At 38.3% G+C, this 25831-nt stretch overlaps 1 protein-coding gene across 2 annotated transcripts; it reads right to left on the bottom strand.

The window, feature by feature from the left end:
- Positions 1 to 829: 829 nt before the first annotated feature.
- AP3S1 (adaptor related protein complex 3 subunit sigma 1) lies at positions 830 to 25694 on the bottom strand. 2 transcript variants are annotated; one of them, XM_072992443.2, is made up of 7 exons: positions 25467 to 25670; positions 19805 to 19896; positions 18878 to 18989; positions 15986 to 16057; positions 13824 to 13931; positions 11595 to 11636; positions 830 to 1382 (listed from the first exon to the last, which is right to left on the bottom strand). In XM_072992443.2, the coding sequence occupies exons 1-6, from the start codon at positions 25533 to 25535 to the stop codon at positions 11601 to 11603; spliced, it is 489 nt and encodes a 162-aa protein (XP_072848544.1). In that variant the 5' UTR covers positions 25536 to 25670; the 3' UTR covers positions 830 to 1382; positions 11595 to 11600. The 2 variants fall into 2 exon arrangements, with proteins under 2 accessions (XP_072848544.1, XP_072848543.1); XM_072992442.2 differs by lacking the exon at positions 11595 to 11636 and having other exon boundaries at positions 25467 to 25694.
- Between the last annotated feature and the right edge of the window lie 137 nt (positions 25695 to 25831).

The raw sequence follows: 25831 nt of genomic DNA on the forward strand, positions 1-25831 counted from the left end.
AAAGAAGAGGTAGAGACAGAAAATACTTTTCTGAGAACTCTTCAGACAATATGAGAAAATACTATCTGATATGACAGGATATGAGGTCGAAAGGAGAACAGTATAATCAATGCCAAATCTAGGCTAAAACCACCAACAAAATCTAAGGACCAAGACCGATTTGTTTTGCTAGAAGATTATTTGCAAATCTTTCTAAAAACATTAGCACAAGAATGTGAAGGCAAGGTGCATCTTATTGAAAGTCACACTATCTGAGAAAGAGGTAAAGGATGGGACAAGGAAGGTTTGAAAAACAGACTGAAGCACTGCTGAAAACTAAGGAACAGAAGCCAGAGATGCTGAAGTAATGTGCAAGAAAACCCAGGAAGGATGTCATAGCATAGAGAGAAAGAAGATAAATTATGAAGAAAGGTTTGTGTGGAGAGGCTAAGGATATGAAAAAAAATGGCAGAAGCTAAAAAGCTGCATGAGGTTTGCTCAACTTTCTGATCAAGGCTGATTAATGGCGGGGGAAGATTTGATGTGGAATTCAGTGCAAAAAGAAAAGGCAATGACACACATATACATTGGATTTTGAGTGATTGGGGCTTTATTGCCAATAGAGTTCTTTCCCCTCGAAGATTAACTTAAAGAATTCTGTGAAGTATGCAAATCTACATTGGCAGATGATATGCAGAGTTCAGTTGTTCCTAGTACAGAACTTCTTCTACAGAATGTGGATTAACCTAATACAGAACCTGGATTACTTTTTAAGCACAAACTACAGGCAGTCTTGTTTGAGACAAGGGCATACCCATTAAAAGTAAGTAAGTTGCTAACAACAGATGTCTGAAGTCCAGTTCATTTTATTTAAAAAGCAAGAAAAATTACAGTTGACCGATATCATGCAGTATACATACAAGGATCTTAAATAACATGAAAAATGTGATCAAAGTTCTTACACTAATTACAGAACTTCATTTATACAGAAAACATAGCACATAAAGCAAAGAAATGTCTTCCATTATCTTGCCAGAAAACTGAAGGCTTGCTTTAGATGTGATACACTTTAGAAGGCTATAGGAATGTTACTTTGTAATCATAAATGACTCACTTTCTTTAAATTCTCTAAACAAAACACAATAAATTATACAAAGATGTATGATGAATTTCTAGAGTACCTTGATCTTTTATTCAAATGAGAGGGGGAAAACCCACATTGGTTTAACATTTCTGTGATCAACCTCTACTCATTTTTACCTGGAATGCACAATTTATTTAAAAGAGGGCAGGTTTGGCACTTTTATACTGATGTCACCAATATTAATATTTCTTGGGATCTCTGGAAGGTTCATATTCTTTACAGCTGACACAGCGCGGGCTGGGGCTCCTGCTAAACCAGCCTGTATTCAGAAGAAAAAGATATGCTAAGATATTGGCTTTTAAAATCAATAAAATGCTATTAAGATCTTTAAATTATAAGACAACAAAGCTAAGATTATAAAAATACAATGGTATTTTGAGTTGGAATGAAATGGATTATTCTGAAATATTCAACCCAGAAAGAGAAAAAAGCTGTTCACACAAATTCTAAAATATGGTTAAAGCATGCAATGGCAACTTGATGAAAAAAATTAACATGTAGTCTGTAAAACAACCAGACTGAGGTTAAAGTTAAGGTTCATGCTGTCCTTGATTGTTACTGTTTCCAGGCACTGCAGCATATATGATATATAACCTCTACCACTTGTCTCACATCTGAAATCAATAAATATTTTAAAATCATCCAGTTTTTGTCAGATGTCTCCCACCTCAAATATAAATAATGCTTTTTTCTTATGGTTTCAACAATGAACTATTGTAACTCATATGTCCAAGTATTTTATGAAATAAACTGACCTAAACTGATCTATGTTTAAAATTATTTTTCACACAGAATGTAATTAATTTCAAAAGATGGTGGCTAAAGTCCTGTTGCTTATTGCAGTAAGTCACATTTGAGCAGGCTCATTTAATTAGTTGGGATTTGGTGAGTCAATTCTTCCATAAGGTACACTGATTCGAATGAGCCAGATCTAGTTGTGACATACTTTACTGTAGTAAATTGCAACCAGAATAGGCCCAACTGAATCAACAGAATTTATGGAGAAATTGATTAATCAATTCCCCACTGAATCAATGGACCTACTCTATAGCAATTTTCTATGCTAAGCAACAGGATTTTAACCATTGTTTTAATGTAATACATTGAAACTAAGTCATCATTTGGGACAGGTATACGAAAAGACTCCAGGTCCAGTGCATTCAAGGTTTCCTTATGTGGTTCACACATGCTTATAAAAATACAGAGATCTCAATATCTGTTAATATTAATTACTACCCTTCTGCTTTTACCAAAATGTTTGGAAGGATGTATACATGCTACAGCAGAATATATCCATGGAGGAATAAAATAAATACGTGCCCACGATTTATACCTTGATTTCTGGCAGTGAAAAAACCGGCAATTAAGCTCAATTATTTGGTTTAAAAAAACTATCAGCTACAGTTCTACAAGTGTATTATGCTCCGCTTCAAACAAATTATTCACCTTCCTAGCAGATTTTAGACGTTTTTCCCTTATACCCTCCTCTAATAAACAGCTATGTTTTTAAGTAATACATTCTATGGCATATCACTGCACTAACAAAAAAAAAATACCGCTTCACATGCATTTTAAAATACCCTCAGAAGGAAGCAGAGATTATGCAGGACTTCTGACTATGTCAAATAAATTCGCTAGACTTGAAGTAATTTTAGGCATATGCCAAGACGGCAGGGAGAATTCATTGTGGCAAATCTGCTATTTTCTACATACATACTGCCAGGCTTCTGCCATTATGACAAGGACGGCAAATATTTTTCATCCTTTTTTGGTTCTTTACAACCATTTTTTAAAAACAAACAAGCCTCCCTTTGCTCCCAATTAGAGGGAAATAAAGTATGACAGGTCTGGAGCTGGTATTGTTGTGGATATGTAAATTAAACGAGATCCCTGGGTTTTGTAGATCCTCTCCTGATCTACCCTCACCTTTTTCTTCTTCCAGAGTTCCAAAGGTGGAAGAGCAACAACAAAAGACTATTCTGGTGGCACATGGAGGCAACTCATAAAGATATACCTACTTGATGCCTGAGAACAGCTCTGAAATCTGTGGTCCAGGGGGTGGTCATAGCTCTGTATTCTAACTTCCACTTAAAATATTCAAGTTGCTACAGCAACAAAGTAATTTTGTTAATTTTAAGGCACACATGCTCCACAATAAATAATCTGTCCAGCTTGGGTAACTGTACAAGCCACCACATTACAATTCTTATGCTGTCCTGGAAACTTAATATTTTACTTCCAAGAACAGTCTTGCTGCACTCTTCATTTAGTCACAGAGAAGCTCCTTCTTGTGGCAACTTTGGTCAGAAAAATAACTTGTCCACGAAAGCTCACATTAAAAAATATAAAACTTAGCCTTTAAGGTGCCACCACATTTTTATCTTTTTAAACCTTTTTAAACCTTTTATTTTGTTTTTACCTATAAAGGGTTTTGTCAGACAGAGAGACAGAAACCTTTATTGGCATGCTGTACAAAATTAAAACACAGCAAGATGCAAATAAAACATTCAGCAGCTAACACGTGGCAGGGAACAGCCAAATAACATAGTTAGGGCTTGGCATTCAGCGACGGCACAATGCGTCGCCTCTGCATGATGGACTGGATGTATCTGGCTGTTGTCAGGGTAAGTTCCTTAATAGTTTTGTCTATACGAATACTTCCTAACATCAGAAAGTTTGATTATGAATTTTGGAGGTGGGGCACTCTCTAAGATAAGCATCAGGAATCTATTCTGCTCTTAAGCAGCAGAATTTCTATATATATGAAGCTTTTATTCGTTTTTATTCAAAATAAGAAACAAAAAACTACAGTACTTTAAAAGTCAGTAACTTTCTAGAAAAAAAATGATATTACATGTCATGACAGATTTCCATCTGTTTCCTATGAAGTGTCGCTGGACACAGGCTTCATTGAATTGAGTGAGCCTTGTTTCTGAGTAAATATACTTACATCAGGTTGTTTTTCATCCTTTTTTGGTTCTTTACAACCATTTTTAAAAAACAAGATCAGCCTTGTTTCTGAGTAAATATGCTTAGATCAGGTTGTTAATCGAAAGCCTCATACAGCAAAAAAGAAAAAAGAAAAAAAAAGAACATTTTGCCTGTTTTGTCTTCCGCTGTAAAATTATTTCTCCAGACACAGATTGTAATCTTCACACACCCTTCACTAAATAAATACTCATTTTTTGGCAAGAACATCTAGTTCTTACAGTATCATTTGCAAAAATGCATGAAAGTTTGGCTCTCCAAATTTAAATCTTCAGGTCACAGCCTCAATTTTTTGCAGGAAAAGAAAGGACCAAACACTGACTACATGCAACTAGAAAGTTTAAATTTCACTCTAATTTTTGTCCCTATTTACCTACTTTTTACAACTTACTTTTGAAAATTAACATGTAACATTTAAATGGCTATACTTAATCAGATGATTCCGAAGAGCAGAGAATAATGTTGCCAAACAATGGGATGTTGTAATATCCTAACCAGATAAATCCATGCTGGCTAAGAAATGCCTTTATAGTACATCTACGTAAAAAAGGTGCAGCCCAGTTTGATATACTTTTACTCTTAGATGAAACTCTGCAAAGTCCAACAAGAGTAAGTCCCAAATAAAAGCCAATGTGCTACAGTGGGTAGCATGTCAAACCCCTGTTCAGACATGGAAAGTGACCAGAAGCAACAATGGTAAACCACTCCTTGAACAACACATGTACCTTAAAAACCACAATAGGGTTGCCATAAGTCAGAAGCACATAACAGCAATTCCCAAATAAGGAAGCACAGCATTGCAGCCTTACAGCAGGATATAATCCCTCCCAACCACCTCCCATACGCCTTAAAATTTCCTTTTACTTCTAGTTGAGTTAGAAAGGGCATGTTGGCTTGTAAGGTTATACCTATACATGTCCATCTCTTGGGACTACAATGCTGAAGGCTAGGCTTGAAGATGCAGTCTCTAAGAACTGGGGCATAACCTAAAACTGTCCAGAAACCCTAGAGATACAATGCAATCACATAAAAGTAACTGTTTTACGATACCTTCTATATCAAAACAGAAAAAATTTAGACATAAACTAATTCATGTCATCTACTAAAAATCATTAAGTCCCTCAGAATAATGCAACATCTGATACTCTTCTGTATGGCTGTGTCTTCTTTGAGTCCTAAGGAGGTTTTTACTTTTCTATATCTTTAGATTAACATCTCAAAGATGTATCCACACAAGTATACTCAGTTCAGGAGTTCATGGAATCATAGCTCCAAAGGTATCAGAAGCAGGAACCCTCCGATACCTTTACTGTTCTGAAAACACAGAGAGGGCTTTATAATGTTAGGGAAACATCTAGCAGAGTAATTCTGGCCACAAAGGGCAAACAACCTATCAAATGGAAGTCAGAGGAAAGAGCAGAAAACAAGGTGACTGAAACATCAAGCTGGTCCATTTAGTCAAGAGAAAGTGGGGCTACAGATACAAAAAGAAAGTAGGGGACTAGATAGTGCAGATTAAGTCACAAAATCAGGAACCCCTGAAAAACTGACCATGGCTGAGATGATGAGTTCATAAAGTACACAGTGCTCACCAGGTATTTCAAGTGCAGCACCTGAGTCCATGAACTCCAATACCAAATAGCACAGCACACCAAGGAAATGGAACTGCTGTACTCATTCAATGTCAACATTATAAGGAGTTATTTGGGGTGTGAAATCTCTCTTTAACCTAACAGCCACCCAGTTTTCAATGTGTTCGCTCAACTGAGAAGTGATAAACCAAAGATGCATACAGTATACCATATGTGTATGTATATACCTTCCGATTCATATTGATGAAGAGGATCATTCTTTACCATTTTTATGATCTCTTTCATGGGCTTTCAGTCACTCTAGTCGCCCTCCCACCACCCTACTCTACATTTAAAAGAAGATGAGTTTTAAAATAAACATCTAACTAACAGCCTAAAACAAACACATTCCCACATCAAAGTTAAAATGAAAATTTCAGTCAATTACACCACTTGTATGTTCCAAGACTGGCTATTTGTTATTAAAGATACTGATCTGAATCCAACTGGCACCCCTAACTAGAGTTAGCTCCATTAAATCAATGAGATTTACATATATGCTGACTCACCATTTAGCAGCTGATTCAAGGTTCTACTCTAGTGGGAACTGCCAAGTAGATTTAGCCACTGACTTGACGTTGTGAGTTCCACTAACTCTTAATGGAAATATGTTCATATTTTGGGTTGCTCCCATCAATAAGCAAAATTGTTGCCAGAATAGATAATATATTTATCTGTACCGTATACTGGAGTATAAAGACCTTATTTTCCATTTGGAGAACTGAAATTCACCATTTTAAATCAGATTTATCAAACACAACAGCTTTACATACAAAATAAAACTCATACAGTACTTCCAAAACATAGTGAACTGTTTTGCATGTTTATAAATGCCTGGATATGTTAAATAAACACCACCAACCATCTATTTAAAAATCAACTGTATGAGATGGTGGCAGACATCAGTTTATTTTCCTGTGGCTACCCAGCTCATAGATAAAATGACAGTATTTTGAAAAAGGAGTCCAAGGGAAAGAATGATGGGACCTCCCACTCATCCTTCCCATCTCACCTTTTTCTTTAACCTCACCTTTATGTTTTCAGTTTACTTCTAATTATCAGTGAGAAAAGCAGCTGAAGCAATGAAATGAAATTAAGTGAGGCACAGGAGGCAGTTCAGCATCCCTCACCAACACAGTCCTTTTACTATTAAAGGCAGATAGCACCCTCTCTAGAGCTTTGTATGTGAACATGACAGATATGTGAAAGATAACCTCAGTTGAACTAAGTGTTACAATGATTGATGTATTAAGTCAATTAATACTTGTCTTTTGTATTTCAGGGTAAGGAGTTAAACACATTCCATGGTGTTTTCCAAATTAAACTGCCTAAAAGCAACTGAATGGCTGAAGGTTGATACACTATTATTCAGTAAGGCTGTTTTCAGTTTTAAACCTAAATGACATTTTCAGGCATGGTTATTCAGTGAGGACCAATGTTTAGGCATGTTCACAAGGTTTTAGAAGTACAGTATGAACTTACATATAGCTAGAATTACAACTAACCAGATATCATTTCCCCAGCTGCTTTGTAATCTCAGGATAAGTGAGGACATCGTCATTTAGGACTTTTATCCAAAGTCACTGAGAGACATAGGGTTGGATCCACAAAAGTGCCTGCAAAAGGAGGTACACTAGGCAGGAGCTCCCCCTCTGGCCCCTCCTCTCCCTCGCATGCCTTCACAACAATGTGCGCAACTGCCTCTGCCTGCCCCCACCACTCAGCCCTCCTCACAGCAATCCTACCCATTCAGCAATAGCTTCCTCAACAGAGACTTTCAGGGGGCTCTAGACACTGCTGGGGAGAGGAGAGCCCTGGAAAGCCATCCTACCATCACCCTCCTCCTGTGGATATTTTTCTGCATCCAACTCATAGTAGAAATGTCTTCAGTGATACTGGCTTGTGACTACAAACTGAGCACACCAACACACACAACAGTGTGTGCTGATATGATTAAGTCACATTAGCACATTCATCTAGTTAACACCAAATTGAAAAGCAGTGTTCCTTCAAGATACAAAACAAGGGACATTTAACAATACAAGGCATAGTTTGAGTATGCTTTCAGGACACTATTTAGCAATATGGAAGTTGTATGCTGTTTTTCCTTTGTTACATGGCAAGTTACATAGGTTTCATTAAGAGGAAAAGTATTTTCTCATTCAACAAATTGTCCCCCAAATCGTATTGTACCAGCTTCCTTCCAAGTCTTTCTTACAAGACAACTGGACAGATTAACTGCCCAAGAGATTCTGCTCATTATATAAGGCAATTCCTTTAATATGCACCTGTCTTAGAAATGACTTCTTCAACATGTTTGATACTTGTATGTAAATCATAGCTGCTGGTGTTTTGTATCAACCCTTGATCCCAGAACAAGTATGATTCAAAGCAGCAGGGTTATGAATAGGATGGAAGGATGCAGTACAGAATATAAAATAATGGTTATGTTCTCTTCTCATGAAGTTAAATAAATGAACAGAATTAGAGAAAAAACAAAATGAAGTCTGCAAGTATATCAAAATGCCAAACAGATAGAAGACTTAAGACATACTCTTGGAAATTTCAAGCACTTGGATCACAGCGATAGTAATGGATGGGCATGATATTTTTTTAAAAAAATTTTGTTTTGTCATCTCCTTTAAGTTGCCAGACCCAAAAATAAAAACAGAATATGTACGAGCAGAAAGTAAAATAGAGGAATACTATACAAAAACAAAAACACAAATTAAAGCCCCTTTTCTTATGCCACACAATGATTTTGTAGTTTGGGGGGAAATGTCAAGGAGTAATAAGTGAATTGGTTAGGTTGCTCATTATCTAACTTGCAGTTACAGCATGGATCTACGTATTCTGGTTTTGTTATTGTTAGACTGCACCCTAAATATTGTACTGTCAAATGTAGTGACATAAGCTACCGTGCCAAGTTTAACTGGAAGCAATCTTTAGATACTGATATTTTAAAATTACTTCAGTATGAATTATTCAGAGAATTTTATTGTATTAAAATGAAGTACAATATTAACTGATTTTCATTTCCTTTCCAAGTTAATAATGATGCAATATAGATTTTCTTCTTGACTACCAGAACAGTTAACAATTGATCTGGTATTTAAAAGACATAAAACTGTGAATGCTACATCTACTGTTTTCCATTTTCTTTCATTTCTTCTGTACATGGCACTTCTGGCTTGGTGGGTATTGTGAAGAAGCTGCTCAAGAATAATAACCAGTCACCGAAAATCCTACACAAACAGCTATAAATACATTACCCATCTGAAACACAGTACAGTGGTGCCCCGCTTGACGATTATCTTGTTAGACAAGGAAATCGCTTTATGATGAAGTTTTTGCGATCGCTTTTGCGATCACAAAACGATGTTTTAATAGGGGAAAACCGCTTTACGACAATCGATTCCCTGCTTTGGGAACTGATTTTTCGCTTAACGACGATCTTTACAGCTGATCGTCGGGTCTTCAAAATCGCTTCCCGCTGTGCAAAATGTTATTTATTTATTTATTTATTTATTTATTTATTTTATTTATATCCCACCTATCTAGTCGATAGACCACTCTAGGCGGCTCCCCGCTGTGCTTTAGTACGGATTCCTCACATTACAGGCACTAGAAAATGGCCGCCCTATGGAGGATCTTCACTGGACGCTGAGGTATTTTGCCCATTGGAACGCATTGAACCAGTTTTCAATGCACTTCAATGGGCTTTTTTGTTTCGCTTAACAAGGATTTCACTTAACAGCGATTTGAACAGAATGAATTATCCTCGTCAAGTGAGGCACCGCTGTGTATGCCGATTTCCCTTGCCACTTCACCTGTGATACTGTAGCCCACTTACCCCATAAAATGTTTCAAAACCACTTAGCCCACATAATAATTTGTATATTATTACCTGTGGTGGTTAGCTATTTCTGATTTAGTGGAGTTATATTTAGACAGTTACATGTATTACTTGAGCTGTGAAGAAAACAGTATTTCTCTTTTCACTTTAGTCCCTTTCTACCCTTTACCATTCTGTCCTCATTCCGTTACATTAGAGCAAAGAAAGAACATCATTTGCCAATCCTGATACAGAAGGAAACACTTTGAACATGTTAGGTTCTAAATTTTAAACTGACTTAAATCAATGACTACAGGGATAAAATGGGGCTAGCTGCCCTGGGATTGAATGGTCTCATTTGATAGGTAGCACTATTCTATGACAGAAAAGAATTATGTTTAAAAAGTTTAATAATAACTATGTATCTGTCCTGTTGCCTGGCCCTGACTATAATTTTTTTCTTTAAAATCCAGATGCTACAGTGAACATAGTCAGCCCAGCTGGTCCCAGGATATTCACATTAGCTCAAGTACCAATACTGGGTCTTAATTTTTCTTAATTGTTCTTAATTTTTGCAAACTTTGCTTGCCTGCAATATCATCTAATCATCATCTCAAAATGGGATCTAAGGATGGTTTTAAAGGGTTAATTTATATATCAACATTTATATGCCACTCTGTGAGAACAGATTTTGGGAGGCTTACAATAAAAGACAACTGATTCATACAAATAGAAGATTTTAGTAGCACTATAATTACTTCTATAATCAACTGCAACTGGTATTAGGCCTGTGTTTATTTACTTCATCCATCCATCCACAATGCAGTGTGGAAAATGAAGCAAATATGGTGTCTTTTATGATAGCCACATTTTTCACAAAACACATTTTTATGCTTTGTTGTTTACATTCACTTGAAAATGTCCCCAGTGTTAATTCCAAAGCCTTCATCTACTAAAAGCTTTTCAGCACTGCTTTTCTTCAAACAAAAAAATGAAAAATGCACTCCTTCAAAAATTTAGCCTTGTATCTTATTTACATCTTTGTCATGTATTGGGGCTTTCCCCCTTTTTTCCTTCTGCAATGCAATGCAATTCCCTAAAAGCCACTCCTGAGGGCCTAGAACAGTGTTCGATGCAGTAGGAGGGGCTGCAGCAACAAGTTAAATTGATAGAAATACAAGACTCCTGCCCTTTGCATAAACAGACGTAGCGTTCATTTGCACAAAAGCTTAGTGAGATTCAAGTTTTTAGAGTTAAGTCTGCATTTACAGACAAATATTGTGGTTTGTATTAATGCATTTTTGGTCAGGGCATCCAGATGTTAACAGTTCAGTTCCAGAATTAATCAAATGGAAGTGAGTCACAGAGTGATGTACTTCGACTCTCTCCCTCTTCTGGACATGAACTCCCTGTGGTCTTCCTCCTTTAAAGTGTTACATTGTAAATTATGTTAACTGCAGTTAAGAATTATAAGGTTCTCTTACCTTACTAGGATTTGAAATTAATTTTTAAAACATTTTCACATTCTGGTTAAGAAATCCTAAAAAGCCTGAACTATTGCTGACATACAGTACATCCTAGATACAGTTAAACCATGTGTTGAAGCTTCAAACACCAGGAAGGAAAAGGGCCCAAAAAATCCTATGTGTTGTTTCTTATTGCTTAATTGCCATTAAACAACTGGGAGCATCATGCCTGCAACAGGTGAACTAGATTTGTCAATAATGTAAGCACACAAATGATACAATTACATTTTAAAAAGTAATAACTTCTAAAGCTGAACACTAATGAAGGAGAAAAGTAAAAATAAAAATATATGAAGTTAATGATAATCTAGTAAATACACTACAGGCAATAAAAGATGAGGGAAACTAGCACAAAAAGTAGGCTACAAAGACTAATATGGGTTTATCAACACATAATTTTTGAGTCTGGCCTGATTCATTATTGCCTTTGACATCATTTTGCTTTCCCTTTATATTATAGAAGCACATTTTTTTCTGAAAATTGGCAATACCTGTATCTACCTGTCCTGTCTGGGAGACTGAAAGATAAAGGTCTGTAAAGAGAAGAATGGAAAGAACTAGAAAAGATCAGGTGGTTTGAAAAAAATGAAGACTGACTTAAAATGACCAAATTCACACCCAGCTGAACACTACAAGAACACTGCAATTATCCCAGTTTTTTTTCAGAAGACACCTTCCATGTCACTGATAGTGCCTGACAAACCCACACCCCAAATGCTCACTCTTTAGTTCCTCTTATCCAAATGCCTAAAACTTTATTAGCTTGATTCCAAATGGCTTGCAAATTTCTGCCCAACAAGTATCAGAAGTGAAAAACTAAAATTGCTCCATTTTGTACAAATTCACTTGGAAAATACTTTTCAATTTTTTTCTAAGATGTTTACCCACCAATAGGGGAGTAAAATTCAACCACAAAAGATGTGGTAAATTGCTTTTTAATATCTTTGTGTTGAAAAACAAACAGCTCACAGAGCCAATTCAAATTAATAACTTGTATTTTGGGAAGTGCTTTGTATGTGTGCCAGGTCTTTCCCGTCCATCTGTTCCCACTGCAGTCCCTTCCATCACAATATAGTACTTCCAAGGGTCAGGTGACACTCCAGAATGGTGCACAGCATGGCATGGAGAGTTATAGATGACAGGAGGATAATCAAAGCACATGCCCTCTGCTCAAGGAAAGGGACCACTTTATGATCCAATTACTCTGCTGTTCTTCTTTCAACTTGTGTATTACATACTCAGGAAAAAATATTAAGCTGATTAGATGAAAAAATGGAAATGGAAATTGACCTGGTCTATTTTACTGAAGTAGCTTCCTTGAAATAATTAATTGAAAACTGAAGCTTAACAAGTTAATCATTCAAACCACAAATTATGAGAGCAAATTCTATTTTTTAAAAAACAAGAGATGAGGAACTTAACATAGTTCTCCTATGTTTTATATAACTCAAATCTGAGTCCAATTTTTCTCATCTTTAATATTCTTGCACCAGCATATTGTCATGCATCATATCACACACTACCCAATTTCTGTGCTTCTCTGCCAGTGCTGTCCTGCATTTATAAGTAGGAATATTAGATAAACAAAGTGAAGGGAAATGTCCAGCCAAATTGCCAATGAGAAGCAATATTGTGTAAGTCAAGGCAAATAGCTAGGAAATGTGCTACTAAATTCTGTGTGCACACTCAAAAACATCACATCATATTCTTTTGTTAACAGTGCAAGGAACTAATGACCAAAATTCTGCTGCTTAGCACAGTAAATTACACTAGAGTAGGCCCACTGAATCAGTGGGGTTTGAATGATTCAACACCTTTATAAGTTCCATTGATTCAAATGGGCCTACTGCAACTTACTATAAGTCACAGTTAGATTAGGGCCATCTGAATCACTGGAACTTATGACTTACCAAATCCCCATTAACTCGATGAACCTGCTCTAGTGCTATTACTATGCTATGCAACAAGATTTTGGCCAGTTTGTACCATACCTATTTATATATGAAGACTAAATGAGACATAAAACACATAACTAAAGGTGCAATTTGCCCTCAAAGGGATCCATATTCATAGGAATGCTACTCCCACAGCAAACATCAACACAGAAAGAAAAGTAGCATTGGAGAAAATTTCTTTTCCCATAGTTGTCACATTTTAAAAACTGGAGATAAATATTATTGTGTGCTTAAAGTCTCATTTAATTTCACCCTAAGAGCCTACAGTTTTGCATGGCTCAATTTATACAGTTTTTTCATTATTATTTACGGGAAAGAAAAGACAACATCTATTTGTAGATACCTACTGATTTAAAAGACAACTGACATAACTCCAGACAATTTGGTCTATAACATTAAGATGGTAAAATAGTTCGAGATCATAAAAGTACTAGATACCAAACCCATCAAATTGTATAGCTCCAAGCTGGTGGTTACTATGTCAGAAATTAAGACCAGCCAAGAAACTATAGGAGGCAGCGGCCTTGACTGAAGGAAGCTCAGAAATATTTCTGTACACAGATGCCAACAGCAGATATGAAGTTGAAAGAAGGAAAGAGGGAATGTTCAATTATTTAATTTATTTTTACATGCTACATACTAAACACTCATTTACAGCAATACAACTAGCTGAATACAAGGCAATACTAAAAGATAAATGGCAATTTCAGATCATGTGTGTTGTATGATCATGCACCAACTAGCTTTAATAGTTTTCATTTTTACCTCGGATTTTTCTAGTTTATTTTGAGCATCAATCTGGGTGACAATTTCATTCATATTTGTCTCCAAAACCATTCCACCCATCACCATTTCAGCCAGGATATTATGGACCTAAAAAGATCACAAAATAAATTCAAGGTGCACAATTTAAGCAAATATGTCATTAATATTTTTTTATAACAAGTTTCCCCAAGTTATAAAACTATTTTTACTGTGTAATTAGTAACATGAAATATTTAAGTTACAAAGAGCTAGCACTTATGATAAAGACCTAGAAAATGCACTTATTGTTTTTTTCTCATTTTACTGAAAAAAATCTAAAATGTTATTATTTCATTTTTTTGACAAATATGATTCATTTACTGTATTCATTGAGAACAAAGCTGCAAACCTGTCATTGAAGACCTTTAAAATCAATAACCATTCTGGATACAGTTTGCAAGCACTGAGAAAGGATCACAGAATGATTACACTGTTAGTCCTATGCTTCCCAGCTTTTCACCCTGGGCAGTTCTTCATTCACTGCTATACAAACACCAATGTGAACTAATTCCTCCAACTGTTTTTGACAATACAATGGAAAAGCAAATCAGGGAAGAATCAAACAAGGAGCTATGTTGAAATTTTCCCAGTTAACTAAAATTCTCACACCATATAGTAAGAACATTTTTTTAAATTATATATTCATGAGCCTTGAAATACTTTGGCTCAAGGCTGATATTATACTTTGCATACACATAGAATACGGTTATAAATATTTATCACACATGTTTTGAGCAGTATTGTACAACACATCCAGATGCAACAGCATTTCAAACTCCCACATAAGCTACTCAGAACATTTGCATGTCATGACTTCTTCTTATGCTGAATTTTCAGGAGTGATACTTTTCCAAGAAACTGTGCTCAAGTGGATATGATTCATTCTAATAGCATTTTTCATATTTCAAATCACATGGCAATGAAGAGATTTGCAGAAATCTAGAACACAGAGGGCATAGGTTATGTGGGAGGGCGGCTTGGTGTACAGAAATCTCACTTCATCTTCAAGAAAAAAGGGAATTGATATTTCAAAAAGCTTTCTTAAAAGTTGAAGGTCAAAAGTCTCCCATTTCTTCATTCTTTTCCAAATCCAGATGTGTAAGAATACCAGTAATCAGTACTGTAAAAAGGAAGAAAACTTCTGCCAGGAAAACGGGGTGTGGGGAAGAAAGATTTGTTGGCCATTATAACCTTTCACTGTTCCTCTCAAAGTCTACTTTCCTGGAAGAAGCTAATATACTCAGAGGAACTATCAGAGTGATGAGAACAAGAGAATGTATACAGAAAACAACAAGTTTACTTATGGCTGACAGAAAAACTGTATGCAACAAAAATTATTATAAACTTGGCAGCATAAAAGCTAACACCATGTTCATGTAGAAAAAAACTTTGACAACAATCCAACAAAATATTTTGGTCTTTATAGAAAACTGTGGCTTGTATCATTAAGCAGATTATTTCTTCTCATTCTCAAAACATCCGTCAAGCTGTAAGAATACTGGGATGGCAAGCACTTCTCAATTTTCTTTCCACATCTTTTTCTTTTAAACTCCATGTTTCTACTGCTTAAACTTTACAAATCTCACAGACAAATCTTTAAAACCACAGTAAATTTTGTGCTCCAGGTTACATTTTTAAAAATTACTAGCTGATCTAAAGAGATGTGGTGGCGCTCCAGGTTAAACCGCAGAAGCCTTTGTGCTGCAAAGTCAGAAGACCAGCAGTCACAAGATCGAATCCACACGACGGAGTGAGCTCCCGTTGCTTGTCCCAGCACCTGACAATCTAGCAGTTCGAAAGCATGTAAATGCGAGTAGATAAACAGGAACAACCCAAGGTAACGGCATTCCGTGTCTAGTCGTGCTGGCCACGTGACCACGGAAACTGTCTATGGACAAACACTAGCTCTACGGCTTGGAGACACGGATGAGCACTGCGCCCTACAGTTGGACATGACTAAACTAAATGTCAAGGGGAACCTTTACCTTTACTTTAACTTTAGCTTATCTAAAGAGTGACATGTGAATAAGAGTAGGATTGTTTTCGGCAGGATAGATACAACAATAAATGTTTCCTGTCAACAGACTATATTCAATGCAAATTGCAGCAGTTCTCCACAATACCTTGTCCACATGGAAAATTAAGTCCAGTTCACAGACATTTTCAAAACACTTGTCTAATGTTTCTACAAATACCTAGAAGTAAAATATAAAAAACAAAAAAAAATGCAGGGAGTCAAAGTTTAACAACATTCCCATTCTATTATGAGCAAACTGCAAATCCAGCAAAAATAACACAACCATACAGAATTTGGGAAGTCTGATGTATCTCTTCTATACATGTGGTTGATAAAGCTGATTCTCCAGCATATTGCTATTGCATTATACAAGCTTAAACTTTGCCTACACAGCTTAACATTCCTGCTCCTTGCTCAGATGTACACTGTTTCAAACAGTACTTAAGATCTTCTATCAGCTTAAATATTGTGTACTCTAAGCCTTAGAGTCTAAGGCAGCCTTGTTAAGCAACTCTTGCTTAAACTAACCTTTTTACCACCCCATTATTCTGTAACATGCATCTCAGAAAATCTCTGCCACACATATTTCAGAGAGGTACCTGACAGTAGCAAAAACCAAAACTAGCAAATGTGCATCCCAAAAAAACTAAGATAAAATAAAGTATAAAATATTTTCATGTTTATGCCAGCTTCAATCACAAAGCTGGAATGTTTTGATTCTTGTCAGTATATTTTTGGATGCACATTTGGTCTTCATGTTTTGTGTTGTTATCTAGAAGACTGGCGATGTGTGCACTACACCAGTGGTCCCCAACCTTGGGCCTCCAGATGTTCTTGGACTTCAACTCCCAGAAATTCTGGCCAGCAGAGGTGGTGGTGAAGGCTTCTGGGAGTTGTAGTCCAAGAACATCTGGAGGCCCAAGGTTGAGGACCACTGCACTACACAGTCAACATATCAGTTTACATGGCAATAGGATGCATCTGTTCCATTCAGGACAAACAGGTTTCAAGCTTCAAAATGAAAGAGTACTTCAGCAAACAGCAATTTAGCAGTAGGACAATCAGACTACTCATTGTCCTACTGCAAAATTATAATTTAATATCTAACATCACAGAAACCACTGTGCTTAAAGTGCTAATTTCCCAATACTGGCCCACTAGGTCATACACATGCACAATACACTGCAGGTTTAACTCCATTTTACAACGGCAATTTGAATGATCATTTCAGACTTCTAAACCTGAGTTAGAGAAGTCCAATTTAGTTTTCTTTTGGCAAGGAACAAGATAGATTGTGTCTTTTCTGTTAATAAAATTAAGGAGCAAGAACATGTAATGTTATTTCTTTCATTTGAATCTCAGCCATCTTCCAAAAACCTTGCTGTGGTCTTTTAGCTTTATAATAGCTCTGCAGGCTAGAAAGAGAATCCAATTTGTGGGTTTCGTACCTAGGGCTTTTAATCTGAATTTCCCATATTTACACAACTGGCTATATAGTCCTTATTCAAGTTTTAGAGAATGAGCATGGTAAAGAGTAATGCAAGCTAATAATTTCAAATCAAATGAGAATAAACCTAAAAGAAGTTACTTCGTGTACAAATTAACATTGTCTAGTGTACACAAAAGGTCCACTACACTATTATGTAGGCAGACACTAGTGTGAGCTTTCTAAACACCAGCAGCAGTATGCAGGCTTTAAGTTAAGTCAGGGTTATCAAAGAAACTTAAACTATACAGATTTAATCTTATTTTAACAGCGAAGAAGATGTAGACTACTGCAGAAGAATTGCTATACCAAAGGAACACTAAATTTTGTACTACTCAAATTAAAAGAGAACATTCATTGTTTCAGTGCAATATGTAAGTTTACCTAAGTGCTCCCTCTAGTGCTTTATTTGAAATTTATACAGAGAACCCAAAAAAATTTACATAGATAAATCAGTTTTTTCAGAATTGTTATGCACAAAAACAAGTATAAGCTGCGTTTACACAGCTATTTTACAGCCCTGTCTGGTACATATTTATTCAGAAGGAACACCAATAAGACTTAATCCCAGTTACTACTGTATAAAACAAAGACAAATAAAGAGACTGGGTTAGTTTTAGCTTTGACCAGTTGAATCTATGTGAGGACAAAATAATTCCCTCAATGTTGATAGGAAGCAAGTCCAATTTAACTTTCAGCCTATTTACTACAATTCATATTAATAAAATACTAAAACCAGCACAGCAAGTGCATATATTGGCCAAAGTATAAAGTTACAACTGCACACACTGGTGATGGTGTCAGCAGTGGGTTTTTATTGCTGATTAAGTTTTATATTCTACCCCTGATTAAGTTTTATATTCTCTCTCTCTCTCTCTCTCTCTCTCTCTCTCTCTCTCTCTCTCTCTCTCTCTCTCTCTCTATATATATATATATATATATATATATATATATATATATATATATATGCAAATACATAGTGGGACTAGTATTTGGAGAGAGAGAGAAAAAGAGAGAGAGAGCTCCTTTGTATTAATCTGGACAACAAAGTATTAAAACTATTGTGGCAGTATATTTTCTTGACATATGTATTAATGCTAACTGTAAAGAAAACATTGTCTTACCATAGAGTATTAATACTAAAAACCATTTAATATTAATATCAAGAAGTTTCAAAGATACACAACTTTTAGTTTATGCATCAGCCCACTGAAAGATTTTTAGCAAGAGAAGTACATACATAATGAGGTTGTTGTCAACATTTCAATGGCGTATGAAAAACCTAGTGTGGTGTGGATAGAGTGACAGACTGCAATTCAGGAGATTAGTTCAAGTCCATAATCACTCATGGAAACTTGGTGTGTGTGTGTTGGGGGTTTGGCCCTGGTAAAACCACACCTCAAACATCCTGCTTACTCTGAAAACTATATTAGGGTCCCTACAAGCTGGCTCTGACTTGATAGCACATAACAACAAACTGTAATAAGTTCCTTACTTGTGTGTATTACTTACTTGTATTAGATCTAAAATGCCAAGTTCACTTTCTGAAGAATCAACACAGAAGACAAAATACAGTGTAGCATAATGTCGGTATATTAACTTGTTGTCAGATCCACCTATTAATCTAAAACAAAGTAAGATAAGCATCAAAGCACTAATACCAACATTCAACATTCTCTTTGTTACTAAATAAAAAAAATTTAAGAGGCAAGAAAACATTAACTGTAATTGTGGCAGAAAGCAATTGAGGAACACATTGGAACTAATCATTTCAACCACATTAGTGAATAGTAATTCATCTTCAGTAAGAGTATAGACAACAGTAATAAATCTTATAATTTTAGACCTGTAGAGCTGGAAGGGACCTGATGGATCATCGCGTCCAGCCCGCAGTCACGGGGGCACAGTGGAGAAATGAACTTCCAACTTATGGCTCTGCATTGCATGACTACTGCATGAGATTGTCAACAACCAAATAGGCTGAAGGTAACTACTCAAAAAGAAAAAAAAAGCTAAATATTTCAGCTCATGAAGACTGACTCAATTATGTAAACACATAATCTGAATTTATTCCCTTTGCAGTGTCAGAGCTGCAAATATTTGTGAGACTTCTTAGATATGAATGCAACCCCTTCATTCAGATGCTCCTCAAGAAAATAGTGGTAATGCATCAGCAATCATGGCATCAAGGACAACTCTGTCACGACCATATACATCATTTATATCTTAAACCTGAAGATTCTGGCAGGAAATATGTTTTCTGTTACTATGCAGAATCTTTCTTTACTGATGTAGCAAGTCTTCAGAGTCAGATATTATCCTATGAAGTACATATTTTTAGTCTCAGGAAAATCCACCGCTACAGTTTTGTATTTCACTTCTGAATCAATTTAAAAATCTTTATATACTGTACTACGCAAAACTATTTCTAACACTTACAATCCCCCTTCTAGGAAGTTACAAACATTTTCATCCCGTTTTGACACTAAATGAAATGTTTCTCTGATAATTTGCTGCTGTGTATCTTCACTCTGGAAAAACAAAGAGAATAAAATTATTGTAATAATGTACAATATGTAATTCATGTTTTAAATACAATTGTAGAACCTAGGTACTGTGCAATCATAAGCGACTGCTCCAGATGGTGCTGATTCCAGTTCTCATTGGTACCATGCCAAAGATTACAGGAGCTGGAAGTCCAACACAGTATGAATGGCCACATATACCCCATTTCAGACCACTTTGCCTCACAGAATCATTGAGAGGATAAAATATCTATTGCCTTGAGCTTACCAGAGAAAAGGTCAAATATAAATATGGTACAACAAGTATTTTCCCCCGCATTGTATCTTGTAGAGAAAATAAACTAAGAAAAAATAAAAATGAAAAGCAAAATGTTTATCAGACAAAACATTAATACACAGAACTATCTCCTTCCTACTGCAAAATGAAAAAAATTGCAACATTGTAGTTAAAGTATCATTAAAAATGCTAAAACATTTATTTGAAAATCAATCAACGTCTCAAGTTGTCTTTTGGGAAAGGGCACAATTTTAACTAAGTTTATTATAAACAAACGTATCACAATTCTGTCACTATACACTACATTAGGAATTTATCTTTTTCTGGTATATTATTAAATCAAAACATTAAATGTATGTGATTAATCACAGAAAGGAATGCTCTAAAGCACTGTCAAAATCTTCATAGTCTAAATTCACCACATAAAAACAAAATCAGGGGCGTATCTAGCTCCTTATATTTTCACAAAGATAATTTTACAAATTTTCCCAATTAGGGGATGAAAGCTGCCTAAATTTCCCATAGTATAAAAATTCAATTTAAAAACATACAGGAACACTTTCTTCAAAATCAGCTGGACCAAAACATTTCTTCCCCCACCCCAATTAAAATGACTCACCCAAAATGGAAAAGTGTGGATATGCAAAGGCTTGAGTGCTTGAAGCGCTATGGGGCGGTATATAAGCAGCACGCTTTTGCTTTGCATGCTCAGCGGAAGAGAGAAATGAATTAGCCAATTATAAAACAGCCCAAATGGAGACATGGTTTGATTCAAGCACAAAAACACTTAAAGCCAAACACTCCCCTAATTCATGATGTATACGCAACTTTATTTGAGAACTACAATGCATTTCTGTACTCCAAGATAATACAAACACAAAAGAAGAAAATTCTATCCAAAATGACATATCTTTCTTGAAGACTGTGTGAGGCCCCCAAAGTGGAGGCCTTAGTGGGAGTGCCGTCGCTCTCAAAGAGAACCCTCTACACACAGACATCCCCACCTCCGTCCCCAACGCGTTGGGAAGAGAAAGGCATGGAGACCCCAGATTGGGAACAAATGGTCGCCGAACCCCTTACCTTGAATAAGGGGGTAGATACGCAAGACCTGGAGGCGACTATGAAAGGGTTAACCCTTTCCCCGAGACTCGGGGAATCTTTGGCGGGAAGAAGGAGGGAGGAGATTGAGGCAGCGGCGGGAGATATAAGAGGGAAGACGGCAGAGATACGGGGGGGATGGGAGTGGATTTGGATGGAGGATCCTTGGACCCACAAATGGGAGCAGGTCCGAGTCCCCCATGAGGAGGCGGAGAAATGCCGCCAGCTTGGGCTGAAGCCTCGCCCTTCATATTGGGGTGAGACCGAGGCCAAGGAGTGGAGGAGGAAGCTCCGAGAAGAAAGAGAAGCGGTAGCCCGAGAGCTTGAGTGAAAGAAGCAATGGCATATAGCCGAACTGAGGAAACTGGGGGGTTACCCGGCCCCTGGGGAGTCAAAGGAGGAGATGGGTCATCCTGGGGTGAGTGGAGCGGGGATGAAGAGACTCTACCGTTGATATCATTAGATGAAGAACTGGACCCTGGGCAGGGGACTGTGCCGTTATTAACAGGACCTTGGAACCCAGAGACAACAAACCCTTTTCTAAATGCTTTATGGACCCCGTTAAAGCCAAGCAATATGTTGCAAGAATCCTTGAACCCCTTTTTAGGGGTGAACCCTGTTGGAGTTGATGTTGCAATAAATACTGAACCCTTTGATTTACCTGAACCGTCTCGTCCTTTATTTGAAGGACAGCCCCGAAAACTGAACCCTCACAGACTGAGAACATGAAGAGAACTGCTCTTCCCCAGCAGCTGCAGAGTAAAATCTTGAAAGGTATGCAATGTCTTTCCTACCAGAATACTAACAAATGTACACTTGTGTTTCATTGTGCATGCATACTCTAATCCAGAACAAATGGTCACAAGAATATAGGGCAAAACAGGTGTGTGTACACTTCCCACACATGACTACATGTACATGAGACTTAGAATGTTCTCCTTTAATTGAAATTTTATTATTTTTATGCACAGGAAATAGCACTTAAAATGGCACTTCTATTCCATTAACCACCATCCATTTGCTTTGTCCTTCCGTGTGTATCTGCCAAGCAGCATAGACACTATTTTTTAAATAATCCACAAGGATCACCAAAAAGCTTCATCACAAGAGGCAACTATTGTTTCATTTTGTTTAGTCGTGTCCAAGACGCAACTATCGTTTCATTTTGTTTAGTCGTGTCCGACTCTTCATGACCCCATGGACCAGAGCACGCCAGGCCCTCCTATCTTCCACTGCCTCCCAGAGTTGTGTCAAATTCATGTTGGTTGCTTCGCAGACACTGTCCAGCCATCTCATCCTCGGTCGTCCCCTTCTCCTCTTGCCGTCGCACTTTCCTAACATCAAGGTCTTTTCCAATGAGTCTTCTCTTCTCATGAGATGGCCAAAGTACTGGAGCCTCAGCTTCAGGATCTGTCCTTCCAATGAGCACTCAGGGTTGATTTCCTTTAGAATTGATAGGCTTGTTCTCCTTGCAGTCCAGGGGATTCTCAAGAGCCTTCTCCAGCACCACAATTCAAAGGCATCAATTCTTCGGCGGTCTGCTTTCTTTATGGTCCAGCTCTCACTTCCATACATCACTGCACGAAAAACCATAGCTTTGACTATTCGGACTTTCGTTGGCAATGTGATGTCTCTGCTTTTTAAGATGCTGTCGAGGTTTGTCATCGCTTTCCTCCCAAGAAGCAGGTGTCTTTTAATTTCGTGGCTGCTGTCTCCATCTGCAGTGATCATGGAGCCCAGGAAGATATCTGACACTGCCTCCATATCTTCCCCTTCTATTTCCCAGGAGGTGATGGGACCAGTGGCCATGATCTTAGTTTTTTTGATGTTGAGTTTCAGACAATTTTTTGCACTCTCCTCTTTCACCCTCATTACAAGGTTCTTTAATTCCTCCTCACTTTCTGCCATCAGAGTGGTATCATCTGCATATCGGAGGTTGTTGATATTTCTTCCGGCAATCTTAATTCCGGCTTGGGATTCCTCCAGTCCAGCCTTCCGCATGATATATTCTGCATATAAGTTAAATAAGCAGGGAGACAATATACAGCCTTGTCGTACTCCTTTCCCAATTTTGAACCAATCAGTTGTTCCATATCCAGTTCTAACTGTTGCTTCCTGTCCCACATATAGGTTTCTCAGGAGATAGATAAGGTGGTCAGGCACTCCCATTTCTTTAAGAACTTGCCATAGTTTGCTGTGGTCCACACAGTCAAAGGCTTTTGCATAGTCAATGAACTCTCTGGCTTTCTCCATAATCCAGCGCAGGTTAGCAATTTGGTCTCTAGTTCCTCTGCCTCTTTGGAATCCAGCTTGTACTTCTGGGAGTTCTCGGTCCACATACTGCTGAAGCCTACCCTGGAGGATTTTGAGCATAACCTTGCTAGCATGTGAAATGAGTGCAATTGTACGGTAGTTGGAGCATTCTTTGGCACTGCCTTTCTTTGGGATTGGGATGAAGACTGATCTTTTCCAATCCTCTGGCCACTGTTGGGTTTTCCAAACTTGCTGGCATATTGAATGTAGCACCTTAACAGCATCATCTTTCAAGATATTAAATAGTTCAACTGGAATGCCATCACCTCCACTGGCCTTGTTGTTAGCCAGGCTTTCTAAGGCCCACTTGACTTCACTCTCCAGGATGTCTGGCTCAAGGTCAGCAACTACATTGTCTGGGTTGTCCGGGATATCCAAATCTTTCTGATATAATTCCTCTGTGTATTCTTGCCACCTCTTCTCGATGTCATGAGGCAACTATCATGTATCACCAACTAGAAAAGAGCCTCAGCTACCAAGTAACATGAGAATACAGCATCATTTAACAATCGTTTCTCCTCTTGTGTGCAAAATAAGCTTCACGGCTGCCAGCCTCTCCCTATACAGTATATATATAGGGAAAGACTGGCAGACATGAAGCATATATATATATATATATATATATATATATATATATATATATATATATATATATATATTGTGTGTGTGTGTGTGTGTGTGTGTGTGTGTGTGTGTGTGTGTGTGTGTGTAATCATATCATATCATATCACTTTTTTTCTTTTTCCCATCATGGCCTCTTGCAGTAAAATTGGTCCCCATCTTTCAATGTATTTATGTTTTCATTTATTATGTCTATTTTTGTTTTTTGTATAAACCACCCCGAATATACATGTTGTAGATGGGCGGTATACAGTATAAGTCTAATAATAACAATAACAACAATAATGAATAAAAGGCAGAGTGAGAGAGAGAGAGAGAGAGAGAACTTTATAGTTATAAAGAAGCATAAGGCTGGGGAAGGAGCATTAATTCATTGGCAAAGAATATGCTTTGTATCCAAAAGATAGAGCACCCAGTCAGAGGTGAGGAAACGTTTCTTTGGGAGGGCTGCAGCTCGCCCATTATCCGCAAAAAGCAAGATGGCCAACAGCCAGGCTGGCTGTAGAATGATGGGAGCTGTAACTCCAGAAAATAAATTTTCCTCATCTCTGGATTCTGAACCCGGGTAATCTCGTGCGACTTAATACTAGCCTCGAAGAACCACCATCAGTCAAAATGGAGAGCCCTGCTCCACGAGGAGGCATCTGTATCTGTTTATGCGTGGAGACGAGGCTTCCCTCCCCTTGGCTTAAGGCGGTTTTTAATCGCCCGAGGCCATTCGCCGGCCTCCGGAGGGCCGGCACTAAGGGGAAAAGGGAGCCGCCGCAAAAGGACGGGACGGGACGCCAAGCCAAGGTAAGCCAAGCCCGCTCTTGGCGACCCGCAATTCTGAATTCCTTGGCTGGGGGGGGGGGGCGCGCCGGCCAGGCAGCGAGGCGAACGGAGCCGTGACTACGCCCGGGGGCGGCGGCCGAGGCGGAGTGGCCGCTGACAGAAAGGGCCAGGCCATGGCGAGCGCCTCCCCTTCAAGGAAGCAAAGGGGAAGCTGCGGCCACCACGCCTCGGGCAAGAAGCCAAGACCAAGAACGCCAGGCGAAGCGAAGGGGAAGGGAGGGAGCGGGAAACGAGGAAGTCCGAGCGTGAGATGGACCGACTCAGTAAAGGCCCCGCAGCCTCAGGTTCGCCAGACTGTGTGAGCGACACGGCCTTCTGGGCCCCACCAGCTCACGGCGTCGCCATTCAGCAGGAAGCGACCGGAGGCCACGCCGTCACAGAGGCCTCTGCCCGCCTGCCCGCCCCCCTCCGGAGCCCGACGCCGGGCACTTACGTAGCGCTGGTAAAACTTGGAGAGGCGCGGCTTGCCATGGTTGTTGAAAATAAGGATGGCTTTGATCATGGTGCCGGGAGGCGGCGAGGAACCCAGAAGGCCTTGCGGGTGGTGGTGGTGGTGGTGAGGGTCTGCCCGCTCCCCTACTCGAAGCCCGGAGACTGTGAAGCGCCCTCCCACCCGCCGCCGCCGCCGCCGCCGCCGCGGCTCTCCTTCGAAGCCCCGCACAAATCCTCCTCAGGAGACAAGAGCCGCTCGTCCTTCACGTGACGCCTCAAATCTCCCTCGCCCCCTCCCCCGAACGGAATCTGGGGACGGCGGCTCGCGAGGGGCAAACCTCCGCCGGTGCGATCACGTGGCCGCCA

This window comes from Pogona vitticeps, chromosome 2 (assembly GCF_051106095.1).
Source record: "Pogona vitticeps strain Pit_001003342236 chromosome 2, PviZW2.1, whole genome shotgun sequence".
Lineage (NCBI taxonomy): Eukaryota > Metazoa > Chordata > Lepidosauria > Squamata > Agamidae > Pogona > Pogona vitticeps.

Bases quoted from the DNA above. Each gene is read 5' to 3' on its own strand.
- AP3S1 (XM_072992442.2), bottom strand. From the start codon at position 25,535: ATGATCAAAGCCATCCTTATTTTCAACAACCATGGCAAGCCGCGCCTC. The intron at 18,990-19,804 runs GTAAGTGTTAGA...ACTTTGTTTTAG, and splicing joins AACTTCCTAGAAGGGGGATT to ATTAATAGGTGGATCTGACA. The intron at 1,383-13,823 runs GTAAAAATGAAA...TTCTGAATACAG, and splicing joins ATAAACTAGAAAAATCCGAG to GCTGGTTTAGCAGGAGCCCC.